The following is a 15190-nucleotide window of genomic DNA, read 5'->3' as shown; positions in this document are numbered from 1 at the left end:
AATCCCAGTACTTGAGAGGATAAGGCTGAAGGATTTGGGGTTCCTGGCCAGCCTCAGCAACCTAGCAAGGCCCTCAGAAACTTAGTGAGACTCTGTTTCAATGTAAGATCAATAAAACAAAAAACTGTTTTTTAATTTTATTTTTATTTTTTGCGGCAGTGGGGATAGAACCCAGCAGCATTCTACCTCCAAGCAACACTCCCAGTCATGTTTTTTATTCTTAATTTTGAAACAGGATCTCACTTGTGACTTCCTTTCAAGTCATCCCACTATGTCACATTCTCTGTGACTTAGTGCTTTACTTAAATCTATAGTCTATCTTTCCATCTTTGTAATAATAAAGTGGCTTAAGCTTGCAGAATATGAACTAGAGTTTTCTATACCTAGTTCAGAACAAGAACCCGTGGCTACATCTCTCTCACCGCAACTGGAACAGTTTCAGTAGCCCAACAGGGTCCCCGTAACAGTTCCCTCCACCGTTAACATCACTGAGTTGCAGAGGGCTTACTAAGTAGCTGAGGCTGTTCAAGAACCACGATCCACCTGTCTCAGCCTCCAGAATGCTGGAATTACAAGTGTGCGCCACCACTCCCGGATGTTTTTTTTTTTTAAATAAGATTAACAAATTCTTACTCAATCTAACTAAAAAAAAGAGACCCAAATTTCTAAGATAAAAGATGAAAATGAAGATGTCATCACAGATAATATGGAAATCCAGAAAATTATTAAAAACTATTTTGAAAAATTATACTCCAATAAACTAGAAAACCTAGAGGAAACAATTTGCTAGACATCTGCAGCAACCATGAGGCAGAATAGAAAAAATAAAATTTAAGTAGATAAGAGACACATTGGGAAGGAAAGGAAAATACAGTTTTAAAATCTGAAGCAGGGCGTGGCGGTGCATGCTTGTAATCCCTGAATTTGGGAGGCTGAGACAGGAGGATCCTAGGTTCACAGCCAGCCTCAGCTACTTTGCTAGGCTCTCCACACCTTGTTTTAAAAATAAAGACTAAAAAATAAGGCTGAGGGTATAGATCAAGGTAGAATGCCTCTGGGTTCAATACACAGTAACACACACACACGCACGCGCACACACACACACACACACACACACACACACACACAAAACACTGAGCCGGGGGTGGTGGCGCACGCTTGTAATCCCCGTTCTTGGGAGGCGGAAACAGGAGGATCACACAGGTTCGAAGCCAGCCAGCCATGCTGGCTTAAGAGACCTTGTTTCCAAATAAAAATATAAAATAGGTCTGGGAGTGTAGCCCGGAGGTAGAAGGGCTTCCAGGAACCCCAGTACAACACACACACACACACACACACACACACACACACACAACACCCTGAATTTTTTTAGTTCCATTTAACAGTTGTTTTTTTTTTTTTTTAAACTAAAGCCAATCATTAGCTATGAGGTTTATAGAAGAGATTCCTCTCTCTCTCCTTCCCTCTGACCAAACCCATTCTCCCTTAAAATGAGTGTCTGAAAGCACCAAAGACAGAGGCCTACCCTTTTAAGGTATAATATTTGGACCCTGGCACATATTATTGGTCAATCTGTTTACTCCTTAAGCCTTTTGTTTTAAGTATGAACTCTATTTGTTTTTTTTTTTTTTTTTTATGGTACTGGTGATAGGACCCAAGGGCATTTTACCTCCAAGCTACACCCCTAGCCCTATTTTTTTTTTTTTTTGGTGGTATATATATATATATAAATAAAATTTGGAAACAGGGTCTCTTAAGCCAGCAAGGCTGGCTCCGAACCAGCGAGATCCTCCTTGTCTCCACCTCCCAAGCTCAGGGATTATAAGCTTGCGCCACCACGCCGCCGGTCACCCACCCCTATTTTCATTTTTATTTTAAAACAGGGTCTCACTGAGTTGTAAGGGGGCTCACTAAGTAGCTAAAGCTGTCCTTGAACTGTCTGAGCCTCCAGAATGCTGGGATTACAAGCCTGTACCACCACGCTCAGCTCTAAATTGTTTTGTGTTAACTGTCTCTCCTTGCTCCAGCTAAAGTGGCTGACCACGTGGGTACTAGGGTGGGGACCACTTTCGGGATTTTGCCTTAAATGAAGTATGTTAAAATTATTTTTTTCTCTCTGAAAAAAACTTACTTTGCTTAGACTGTTTAATTTAAAAGAAAACCAGCACCTACTGAAGACAAAGTTACTTAAAATATGCTTTGCCTTAATCTTACTAATACATAATTTTGTTATCTAGAAAATGTTCTCAAGTCCGCAAAAAAAGACTTTTACAAGTTATATAAAAATTGTTCATTCTACTTTTTACATTATTTGCTTGCATGTTTTACATGTATAAAGTTATGGATTTTTTTGTGTGCATGTGTGTGTGTGTGTATGTGGGTCTGGGGATGGAACCCAGGGACATTCGACTGCCAAGCTATATCTGCCATATTTTGTATTTTGATTTTATTTATTTATTTTTTTTATTTTTATTTTTTGGTGGTACTGGGGTTCCTGGAAGCCCTTCTTCCTCCGGGCTACACTCCCAGACCTATTTTATATTTTTGAAACAGGGTCTCTTACGCCAGCACGGCTGGCTTCGAACCTGCGCGATCCTCCTGTCTTTGCCTCCCAAGCGCAGGGATTACAAGCGTGCGCCACCACGCCCGGCCTTGTATTTTGATTTTAAAACAGGGTTTCACTAAGTTGCAGAGGGCCTCACTAAGTAGCTGAGACTGTCCCTGAACCACGATCCTCCAGTCTCTGCCTCCAGAATGCTGGGATTACAAGTGTGCACCACCACGCCCAGCTGAAGGTTTTTTTTTTTTTTTTCGGTACTGGTGATGGAACCCAGGGGCATTCTACCTCTAAGCGACATTGCCAGCCCTATCTTTTATTCTTTTTATTTATTTTTAATTTTTTTTTTGTGTGTGGGTCTGGGGATGGAACCCAGAGGCATTTGACCTCTGAGCTGCACACCTTGCTCAATTTTTTATTCTTTATTTTTGAAAGAGTCTCACTGAGTTGAAAAGGGCCTCACTAAGTAGCTGAGGCTGGCTACAAACCCACGCAATCCTCCTGTTTCAGCCTCCCAAATGCTGGGATTACAAGATGTGCCACCAAACCCAGCTGAAGTTAAAAGTTTTTAAGAGCATTCGAATTACTGGGAATGAGATAAAAAGTATTTTAATCTTTTTTTTTTTTTTTTTTTGGTGGTACTGGGGTTCCTGGAAACCCTTCTACCTCCGGGCTACACGCTACACTCCCAGACCAATTTTTTATATTTTTAAATTTGGAAACAGGGTCTCTTCCTGCGCCATCCTCCTGTCTCTGCCTCCCAAGCACAGGGATTACAAGTGGGCACCACCACGCCCAGCAAAAGTATTTTATTGTTCCCTCCCTCCCTCCCTCCCTCCCTCTCTCTCTCTCTCTCTCTCTCTTTTTCTTTTTTGGTGGTACTGGGGTTTCTGGAGGCCCTTCTACCTCCGGGCTACACTCCCAGACCTACTTTTTAACCTTTTTATGTGGAAACAGGGTCTCTTAAGCCAGAGATGCTGGCTCCGAACCAGCACGATCCTCCTGTCTCCGCCTCCCAAGTGCGGGGATTACAAGGGTGCACCACCACGCCCAGCCTATTTTATATTTTTATTTGGAAATAAAATTGGGAAATAATAATTTCCCAATTATTTTTCGCCACCCAAGCACGGGGTTTACAAGTGTGTGCCACCATGCCTGGCAAAAGTATTTTATTCTTAAAAAACTTTGTGTGTGTGTGTGTGTGTGTGTGTGTGTGTGTGTGTGTGTGTTACTAGGGATGGAACCCAGGGGGCCCTTCTACCTCTGGGCTACAGTCCCAGACCTATTTTATATTTTATTTGGAAACAGGGTCTCACTAAGTTGCTGAGAGCCTCACTAAGTAGTCAAGGCTGGCTTCGAACCTGTGTGATCCTCCTGTCTCTGCCTCCTAAGTGCTGGGATTACAAGCGTGCGCCACCACGCCCGGCTTAAAAAACTTTTTTTGTTTTGTTTTGTTTGTCATTTTTTGTAGGGGCCAAAGAGGGCACCTTGATCCAGTACACACTGCACATTGGATTCAAGGACGCTTGTTTTCCAATAGTTATAAAAAAGAATGAGTCAAGTTGTCCATTCAAATTGGGCTGAATGTTTAAGATATTGACAGCTGAGTGGGGAATAGACAATGATCTGATTCCAAATTATCTTTTGTTTGTCTCGTTTATTTTTGTGTGGTACCAGGGTTGGAATCCAGGGCCTTTTCTTACCTTAGCGCTATACTCCCAGACATATTTTATACTTTATTTGGAAACAGGGTCTCACTAAGTTGCTGAGAGCCTTACTCAGTAGCTGAGACTGACTTTGAACCTGTGCGATTCTCCTGTCTCAGCCTCCCTAGTACTGAAATTACAAGCATATGCCACCATGCCCAGCTGTTTTGTTTGTTTGTTTGTTTGTTTATTTATTTATGCAGGTCTGGGGATAGGACCCAGGGGCATTCAACCTCCAAGCAATACCCCTAGCCCTATTTTTTTTTTTTTAAATAGGGTCTCACTGAGTTGCAAAGGGCCTCACTAAGTAGCTAAGGCTGTCCATGAACCAAGATCCTCCTGTCTCAGCCTACTGAATGCTGGGATTACAAGTGTGCACCACCACACCTGGCTTGTTTGGTTGTTTTAAAATCCTAGTTTCATGTTTTTCTCTTTATTTTCAGAATAAAAGAAAAAATACTTAAAGTGCGCAAAAATGGTCATGGGTAATTCTGCCAACAAAAAGACCTGACCTCCTCATGTCACTTACTTTACTTATTTATTGCAGTACTGGGAATAAAACCCATGGGCATTCTACCACCAAGCTACACCCCAGCCCTATTATTTTTTTCTTTATTTTGAAACAGAGTCTCACTAAGTTGTAGAAGGCCTCACTAAGTAGCTGAGGCTGTCCCTGAATAGGCAGGGCCAATGCCCCTTTGTCAGCTGGGAAGAAAACTACAAAGGACTTTCAATCTTCAGTAACCCTTAAGATTGAGGGTCCAAAGTCTCAGTAGAGGGAAATGATGAGGTAGGATCAAAGGAATATAAATAGGGAAAGAAGTGAAATTATCTTTGCTGATGACAGGATCCTTTGTACTTAGAAGATACAAAAAAAAAAAAACTTAGCCAGAAGACTTCTAGAGGTGATAAACAGCTTCAGCAGAGCAGCTGGCTATAAAATTAATTTAGGAATATCGTCAGCAGTCCTATATACCAATCATGAACCCACTTAAAAAGAAATCCAAATACTAGCAACACGCATTCAAAACCACATAAAGAAAATCATACACCATAACCAGGTAGGGTTCATCCCAGGGATGCAAGGCTGGTTCAACATATGAAAATCAACCCATGTAATTCATCATATAAACAGAATCAAAGACAAAAATCACATGATCATTTCAATAGATGCTGAAAAAGCATTTGATAAAATCCAACATACATTTATGATAAAAGCACTGCAGAGAACTGGAAGAGAAGGAACATATCTCAACTTCATAAAGGAAATCTACAATAAGCCCACAGCCAACATCATATTAAATGGGGAAAACTTCGAGAATTCCCCCTAAAAACAGGCGACTGAATAGAACTTCTCAAAAGAAATACAAATGGCCAATAGATATAAGAAAAAATTATCTGCCGGGTGTGGCGGCACACGCTTGTAATCCCAGAATTTGGGAGGTGGAGACCGGAGGATCGCAGTTGGCGGACGGCCTCAGCTACTTAACAAGGCCCTTCGCAACTGAGTAAGACCCTGTTTCAAAAAATAAAAAGACTAAAAAATAGAACTGGGGATGTAGCTCAGAGGTAAAATACCCCTGGGTTCCATTCCCAGCACTGAAAAAAAAATTCAATATCATTATCAGGGAAATATGAATCAAAACTATACCAGATTCCATCTAACTCCAGTTAGAATGGTAATCATCAAGAACACAAACATACTGGGTATGATGGTGCACGCCTGTAATCTCACAGTTTGGGAGGTTGAGAAAGGAGTATTACAGGTTTTCGGCTAGCCTCAGCAACTTACTGAGACAATTTCAAAATAAAAAAAATAAGTACGGTTGGGGTGTATCTCAGGGAGGCAAAATGCCCCTGGGTTTGATCCCCAGTAAAATAAAACAAAACAAGCAAACAAATAATAAATGTTGGCAAAGAGCTGGGTGTGGTGGGGCACACTTGTAATCCCAGTGCTTGGGAGGCTGAGACAGTAGGATTGCATGGGTTCAAAGCCAGCCTCAGCTACTTAGTGAGGCTCTCAGCAACTTAGTGAGACCCTATTTCCAAATAAAGTATAAAATAGGTCTGGGCATATAGCCTGGAGGTAGAAAAGTCCCTGGGTTCCACCCCCCAGTACCACACACACACACACACACACACACACAATGTTGGCAAGGATGTGGGGAAAACAGGAACTCTAATATACTGTTGGTGACATCCATGGAGATCAGTATGGAGGTTTCTCAGAAGATTGGGAATGAAACCACCATGTGACCCAGCAATACCATTCCTGGCAATCTTTCCAAAAGAACTGAAGTCAGAATATTATAGTGATACATGCATATCCATGTTCATAGCAGCAAAATTCACAATAGCCAAATTATGGAACCAGCCTATGTGTCCATCAACAGATGAATGGATCACAAAACTGTGGTATATTACAATTAAATTTTACTCAGCCATAAGAACAACACAACCATGTTATTTGCAGAAAATGGATCAAACTCGAGAATGTTATGGTAAGAGGGATTAGCTGGCCTCAAAAAATGAGATGTATGTTTTCCCTTATATGTGGATGCCAGACAGAAGTTCAGAAACAAAAATAACATCATGTGGATGAACAGAAACTCCAATGGAGTGATGGGGGAGGGTAAGGAAAGACCAGAGGAAGAACTGAGACATAAAGAGTGTAAGAGTTGAAATAACACTCATAGGCTATACAAAACTACCTATTCCAATCTCAAAGACATGTATGAGGAGGGGGAGGGAGGGATATTCAGATATTTTGCCCATTGTTTCAAAGATGTCTATTTACAGTCTGTATTTATTTTTTATATTTTTGCGGTACTAGGAATTGAACCCAGGGGCATTCGACCTCCAAACTGCACCAGGAGCCCTATTTTTTTAATTTTGATTTTGAAACAAGACCTTGCTAGGTTGATGAGAGTCTCACTACTTGCTGAGGCTTTTCTTGAACCTGCAATTCTCCTGTCTTGGTCTCCCAAGTCCTGGGATTACAAGCGTATATCACCATGCCTGGCCTCAGTCCTATTTTTTATTCTTTATTTTGAAACAGGGTCTCACTAAGTTGCAGGGGGCATGGGACTACAAGCGTATACCACCATGCCTGGCCTCAGTCCTATTTTTTATTCTTTATTTTGAAACAGGGTCTCACTAAGTTGCAGGGGGCATGGGACTCACTAAGGAGCTCAGGCTGGTTGTGAACCTGTATTTCTCCTGTTTCAGCCTCCCCACATACTAGGATTATAAGAGTGTGCCAACATACCGGCTTACAGTCTCTCTAAAATGGGCACCGTCAAGACCCACAGAAGGTGCCTTTCTTTTTCTGTGTGCCATTCATTCTCTGAAGAAATTTATTCTTTTAAGAACTATTGTACATTCTGAATGCTTGCTTCCTCAGTGTTATTTTACTTTCTTTTTCATTTTTCTATACACAGAAGTTTATCTTACAGTGTAGAATGTCAATAATTGTCCCTTTTGCTTGCATTCACCCAATAGAGACAGTGTAGTTTTATAGAGCATATACTGTGTAATACTGCAGAAGGGGAAATGCAGAAACAGATGTAAAAATCCATTCATTTATGTTAAGCCATGTATTAAAAAGACTGCCAAAAGTTTTTCATGTTATGAAAAATACTGTATTTTTTTTACTTTAAATGTTATATATTATTATATAGGTAGATTTGTTTCAATTTTTTGCTTATGAGTATTGAACCCTTGGGAGTTCCACCTCTAAACTATACCCCCAGCCCTATTTTATTTTACATTTTTATACTTTTATTAGGTATGCTGTAATTATGCATTATACTGGGGTATACAGTGATAGAAATATGCATGTACACAACTTTTGGAACACTTCGCCAGTACCATCTCCAGTACAACCACCAAAAAAAAAAAAAAAAAAAAAAACCTAACAACTAAATTTTAGGTTTTGATTAGACAACTTTAGAAAATAATTTGTCAGCACACGTAAACTACTATGAGTAATTTAAACTACAGTATGGTATTAATTTATTCCTTAAACACTGTGGGTACTCATATATGATTTAATAAATTAATTACCAAATTAAGTCATTCAGAGAAAAGTCTATGAACAAATTAATTTGATGAAGCACTAAGCTACATAGTGGGAAAAATGAGAAAAAAGGGTTGAAAAGCAGGTGATAAGAATATATGTAAGGTTTAACTGAATGCAAAGAAGGCCAAGATAAACTGGTAATTCTTTATCTAGATACCTCAACACCTCCTTCTCTCAATTCAGTATGCTTTCCACTCCTGCCCCCTTTGGCATGACTGATGTTATTCAGCTTGGGACCGCATGTTAGAAGAGACCCAAGCTCACCAATGGTTAGGAAAGACTTACACTTGTCACTCGACGGTAGATCTGCGCAGCATTTTGGCATTCTGAGTATGGATATTCGGACGTAGCCATCTCAAGCATGCACATCCCAAAAGCATAAACATCAACGGATTCATCATATTTCTCCTCATACATCTCAGGAGCCATGAACTCTGGGGTACCTTAAATTAAAAGAACTATTCAGACTCAGTGCAAGCAGAAGCTGCAGACGTTACTCACCCAGGGTATAAGCAGAGGGGTTGACCTGTGAGAGAGCAGAAATTGGAAGGGAAAAAAAAAAAGGGAAAAAAGAGGAAAGAAATTTTCTTAGTCAGTTTGTTCCATTAAATACCTCATAGAAGATTTTCCACTGCAAGGCCTTTTTAAGAAACTGAACAGGACCAAGTGTCTGATTATTTTACACAGTTTAAAATGATTTGTATTATACAATATGTCAAACTAGAGCTTTGGCAAAGAGATTAATTAATATAACTTATACTGAAAATAAATGGAAGTTAATGGTAAGAAACTAGCAGGGAACAAACCAGGTATAATGGCATCTACGTACAATGGATTTTCAAAGAGTAAATACTTGTCTGCCCCCTACAGTATGGTAACTAAGATAACATTTACAGCTTTTCTTTTTTTTTACTTTGCGGTTCTAGGTTTGGAACCCAGGGGCATTCTACTTCTGAGCTACACTACCAGTCCAATTTTTTTATTCTTTATTTTGAAACAGGTTCTCACTAAGTTGCAGAGTACCTCACAAAGTAAATGAGAGTGGCTGTGAACCTGCAATCCTCCTGTCTCAACCTCCCAAGTACTGGGATTACAAGCATGCACCACCATGCCCGGCTCCAGTTTCACTTTTTAAGGAGGCTTCCCAGTGAAAAATCTTCTTAAAGATAATAAACCAAAATGTGATTGTCTATACGGCTACTCACCAGAGCCCTTTTCTTCACATACTTACCATCCCACCTGCAGTATACAAATAAACATACTGCAGATACAGGGAATACAGTGAGGGACATCCTACAGGCAAAGAACAAATACATACACACACGAATGCAGAACTTAAATACAAATTGATGCATGAGTGTGTGATCCCACAAGACTAAGCTTTATAATCCTTCCAAATAATTAAGTCTTTATACCTCAAATTAGGGGGCATTTCTTGGAACAAATTTGCATATTATATTAAATAAACAGACAAACTAAAAAACTCTTTGGAGCCAGATAATCAAAGAAATGTTTCCTATAAAGAAGGCAAAAAGGAAATTCAGCCTCAAGTAACTTTTTTTTTCCATTCTTTTTTGTGTGTTTGTGTGGTACTGGGATTGAACCTAAGGGCATTCTACTTCTGAGCTACACTCCCCAACCCCATTTTACTATTATTTTTTTATTTTGAAATAGGGTCTCACTAAGTTGTAAAGGGCTATAAACCTGTGATCCTCTTGTTTCAACCTCCCAAGTACTGGGATTACAAGCATGTGCTATCACATCTAACTCCCCATTCTTCTTAATATAAAAAAATATAAAATCAGCAGTCCAAATCCTAGTTATAATGTTCCAAAGAGAATACTTTTTGCAGATCACTGTTTTGTAAACTAATTTTCCTTTTAACAGTTAGGATTTCAATCCATGTAATAACTAGTATGTTTCTTTTGTTGTTCTTAAACCCTTTTAGGAGGAGCAGAGAGGAACATTTGTGAAGATTTCAAGTTTTTAAGTTGTTATAAACTCTTTTTTTTTGGGTGGGGGGGTTGGAGATGGAACCCAGGGATATTTGACCTCCGAGCTACACTCCCTGCCCTATTTTTTTTTTTTAATTCTTTATTTTGAAACAGTGTCTCTCTCGCTAAGTTGCGGAGGGCCTCACTAAGTACCTGAGGCTGTCTGCAAACTGCGATCCTCTGGTCTCAGCCTCACAAATGCTGGGATTACAAGCGTGTGCCACCACATCCGGCTTCTTATAACCTTTAGAGAATGAAAGCTTATCAAAACAGACATTTCTACTACCTGTGACTCTAATAAATGTTAACTAAGTCTAAGCTTGACATGACAGTGCACACCTGTAATCCCAGTACTTGGAAGGCTGAAACTGAAGGATCACAGGTTTGAGGAAAACCTGGATACTTATTGAGACCCTGTTTCAAAATAAAAAAATAAAAGGAGGAGACTGAAGGTGTGTCTCAAGAGTACTACATCCCTGGGTTCAATCCCCAGTATCTATCTATCTATCTCTATCTCTCTCTCTCTCTCTCTCTCTCTCTCTCTCTCTCTCTCTCTCTCTCTCTCTCTCTCTCTCTCACACACACACACACACACACACACACACACACACACACACACACACCCCTAAAAAGCCTATTCTTAAGAGCAGGAGGCAATTTTGCCCTTTAAGAGTAGTGTCAGATGTTTTTATTTTAACAACTAGAGGAAACACTACTGGCACTTAGTGAGTAGAGTCTGGGGAATGCTACTAAATACCTCTACAATGCACAAGACAGCCCCTTACAACAACTGCCCAGACCAAAACATCCACAACACTAAGGTTGGGAAATCTATTTTATTTTTGCATTACTAGGGGTTGAACGCCAGGGCATTGTACCTCCAAGCTACACCTCCAGACCTATTTTTTGTTTTTTGTTTTGTTTTGTTTTGGTGATATTGGGGTTGGAACCCACCAGTGGCTTTCTACCTCCGGGCTATACTCCCAGACCTACTTTATACTTTATTTGGAAACAGGGTCTCATTAAGCTGCTGAGAGCCTAAGTAGCTAAGGCTGGCTGTGTGATCCTCCTGTCTCAGCCTCCCAAGCGCCGGGATTACAAGCGTCTCATTAAATTGTAGAAGCCTTCACTAAATTGCTCAGGCTGGCTGTAAACCTGTGACCCTCCTGTCTCAGCCTCCCAAGTACTGGGATTACAAGTGTGCACTACCACACTCATCTGAAGATATATCTTAACTTCTGAAGAGTGAGAGTAAAAAGGAAAAAGCAGATAAAACCAACTCTTCAGAGCAAAATGTTATACTTTGTTATACTTTCATACTTTATTTAAAATTTTAGCCAGGCGTGGTGGCGCACACTTGTAATCCCCGCGCTTGGGAGGCGGAGACAGAAGGATAGCCGCTGGTTCGGAGCCAGCCTCGCTGGCTTAAGAGACCCTGTTTCCAAATTAAAAAATATAAAAATAGGTCTGGGAGTGTAGCCCAGATGTAGAAGGGCTTCCAAGAACCCCAGTACCACCAAAATAAATTAATTAAATTAAATAAAATTTTAACAAGAGAATATTTTCAAACATATAATACATGGACATTTTAGAAACTAAACAATGTATAAATGTCATTTCTTTTAAAAGAAAATTATCACACAAAACATTCTATGTAAATAGTATATAATATGAAGTATCAACAGGATAACAATAAAATTGTTACATGAGGTTCTGTCAACAAAGATCACCTTATTTATCTCCATGTAATTTTAAAGAACATCAGTAATCATCAAGATTCTAGAAGCATAAATATAAAGAACCCCACATCTCACAAGTAGAAATGATCGACTTCTTGGTTCAAGCTATAAATTTCTAAAGGTTTATTTCAGGTCAGAAAAGCTCTGATTGGGTCAGGTTTCTAAATAAAAGTAATGTCAGAAGGCTAAATAGGCTCCAAGGTACACCTGAAACATACCTATCACACTCTTGGCAAAAGAAGCCCGCTTCAGGGTTGCCAGACCAAGGTCTCCAATCTTGACTGAGCCTGTAGGGCCAGTGATAAAGATGTTGTCACATTTAAGATCCCGGTGAATAATAGGTGGAGTTCGAGTATGAAGAAACTGAAGTCCTTTAAGGATCTGTCGGCACCAGCTTCTTAGGACTTTGATCTTCATCACTTTAAACCTTTTCAGGTACCTAGAAAAGAAAAGCACACCAAACAGGTTATGAGTTTGCTGCTTTGAAGAATTCCATTAAATTCTAGCATACCAGAGATGGAAATATCAAATTTAGAATATTAAAATTCAGTAACCTTAAAGGTTAGCATTTCTTTTAAGTAATGTACAAGGGGCTAGGATACTTAAAAATGAAATTCTATTAAAAGACAAGAAAAATAAACCTTCCAGTTATTTTTGTTCCCTCCCTCACCCCAAGTACCTTTTTCATCTAAACAGAGTGTAAGGTAACTAGTTTTTTCTTAAAAATAATGGGACATCAAGTTGGCTATGCTAGCATTATTAGTAGTATCGAAATATTTCAGAAAACAAAATTTTAGTTGGTAAAAAAATAATTCTAATTACAAAGCACAAAAATTAATTTCTTAAAATTAGTTCACAGTTAAAATGACTAGATGGAGCCGGGCGTGTTGGCACACGCTTGTAATCCCTGCACTTGGGAGGCTGAGACAGGAGGTTTGCACAAGTTTGAAGCCATCCTCCGCTGGCTTAAGACACCCTGTTTCAAAATAAAAAATATAAAATAGGTCTGGGAGTGTAGCCCGGAGGTAGCAGGCCCCTGGGTTCCATCCCCAGTACCACCAAAAAAAAAAAAAAAAAAAAAAGACTAGATGGGAGTGGGAGTATATACCTGTAATCCTAGTACTATGGAGGCTAAAACAGGAGATCTGCAGATTCAAGGCTAGTGTTGGCAATTTAGCAGGAATCCCAGAATGTTAGCTAGATTTCCCTCCCTCCCTCTCTCCCCCTCTCTCTCATGTGTGTATGTGTGGTACTGGGGATGAAATCCAGGGGCATTCTACCTCTGAGCTATACCCACAGCCCTATTTTTCATTCTTTGTTTTTGAAACAGGGTCTCACTGAGTTGCAAAGGGCCTTACTAAGCAGCTGAGGCTGTGCTCAAACCGCAATCCTCCAGTCTCAGCTTCCCAAATGCTGGGATTACAAGAATGTGTCACCATGCCTGGCTAGCTAGATCTTCTTTCAACATAAAGTTTTGTTTTTTTTTTAAAGGGATGGAAGCTGGAAGTGGTGGTACACACTTGTAATCCCAGTACTTGGGATGCCGAGACAGGAGGATCACAGATTCTAAACCAGCCTCAGCAATTTAGCAAGGCTCTTAGCAACCTTTTGAGATTCTGTTTCCAAATAATAAATAAAACTGAACTGAGGGTATAACATGGTGGCACACATGTGTAATCCCAGCATTCAGGAGGCTGAGACATGAGGATCGCAGTTTGTGGACAGCCTCAGCTACTTAGCAAAGCCCTTCACAACTCAGTGAGACCCTGTTTCAAAAAAAATAAAAATACAGCCGGGAGTGGTGGTGCACACTTGTAATCCCCGCGCTTGGGAGGCGGAGACAGGAGGATCACACAGGTTCGAAGCCAGCTGCACTAGCTTAAGAGACCTTGTTTCCAAATAAAAATATAAAAAATAGGTCTGGGAGTGTAGCCTGGAGGTAGAAGGGCTTCCAGGAACCCCAGGTACCAAAAAAATTAATAAAATAAAAATACTAAAAAAATAGGGCTGAGTATAGCTTGGAGGTACAATGCCTCTGGGTTCCATCCCCAGTACTGGGGAAAAAAATTTACAGTATCAACCCTAAATTGTGAAGAATTAAAAATATAAATGCAATCTCTAGAGCATTTTTCCCCCCCTGGTGCTAGGGATTGAACCCTGGGGGATTCATCTTCAAGCTATACCCCCAGCCCTATTTTTTTGTCCTTTATTTTGAAAAAAGGAAGGGCTCACTAAGTTGCAAAGGGCCTCACTAAATAGCTGAGGCTGGCTTTGAACCCAGATCTTCCTGTCTCAGCCTCCCAAGTACTGAGATCACAAGTGTCCGCCACCACGCCTAGTTCTAGAGGAATACTAAGATAAAACCAAACCGCAAAACACAAGGAAACCTGGATCTAACTAAAAAGCTACCAGTAGAACTGAAACAAAATTCTACTTCATTTAGTGGCGTTATTAAATAAACTTATAGCAAAAGTGGGTTTTATTGGTTAAAAATACATCAAAAGTTCATTTTAGTTTTTCTTTTTTTCTTTTTCTTTTATGTGTGTGTAAGGGTGGTATTGGGGATTGATCCCAGAGGTGTCTAACTTCCATGCTATTTTTTTAAATTTTTTTTATTTGAACCAGGGACTTGTTAGATTACTAAGAGTCTCACTGAGTTGAGGGTGGTCTCTTTTTATGCATGGATGGTACTGGTGATTGAACCCAGAAACATTCTACCTGAGTTATATCCCCAGTCCTACTTTATTTTTTATAACAGAGTCTAGGTTGTGGAGGGCTTTACTAAGTTGCTGAGGCTGGATGTAAATCTGTGATGCTTCTGTCCCAAGCTACCAAATGATCCTCCTGTCCCAAGCTACCTGTGATTACAGGCATGTGGCACCATGCCTGATTCAAGAGTTATAATGGTAAATACATAGGCACCCAATATCAGGGCACCTAAATATATAAAATAAATACTAATAGACCTAAAGAAAGAGATAGGCCCCAGATCACCAGTAGGAGTACACCCTATTTTAAGCAAGGGACAGATCATCTGGATAGAAAAAGCAACAAAGAAACAGCAGTGTTAAACTGTACCTCAGACAAAATAAACCTAACAGATACTTACAGAA

The 15190-nt window shown here is 39.9% G+C and overlaps 1 protein-coding gene across 1 annotated transcript in view; it reads right to left on the bottom strand.

Moving 5' to 3' along the window:
- Positions 1-15190, bottom strand: part of WNK1 (WNK lysine deficient protein kinase 1) — a gene marked incomplete at both ends in the record, with an annotated part of 156439 nt that overhangs the window by 82734 nt on the left and 58515 nt on the right. Inside the window, 2 exon segments of the mRNA XM_080705758.1 lie at positions 8630-8787; positions 12296-12516. Of these exon segments, the coding sequence (XP_080561884.1) occupies positions 8630-8787; positions 12296-12516 (379 nt within the window).

This window comes from Muscardinus avellanarius, assembly GCF_963383645.1.
Source record: "Muscardinus avellanarius genome assembly, chromosome: 11".
Classification (NCBI taxonomy): Eukaryota; Metazoa; Chordata; class Mammalia; order Rodentia; family Gliridae; genus Muscardinus; species Muscardinus avellanarius.
This window is presented reverse-complemented; position numbering and strand designations above follow the sequence as displayed.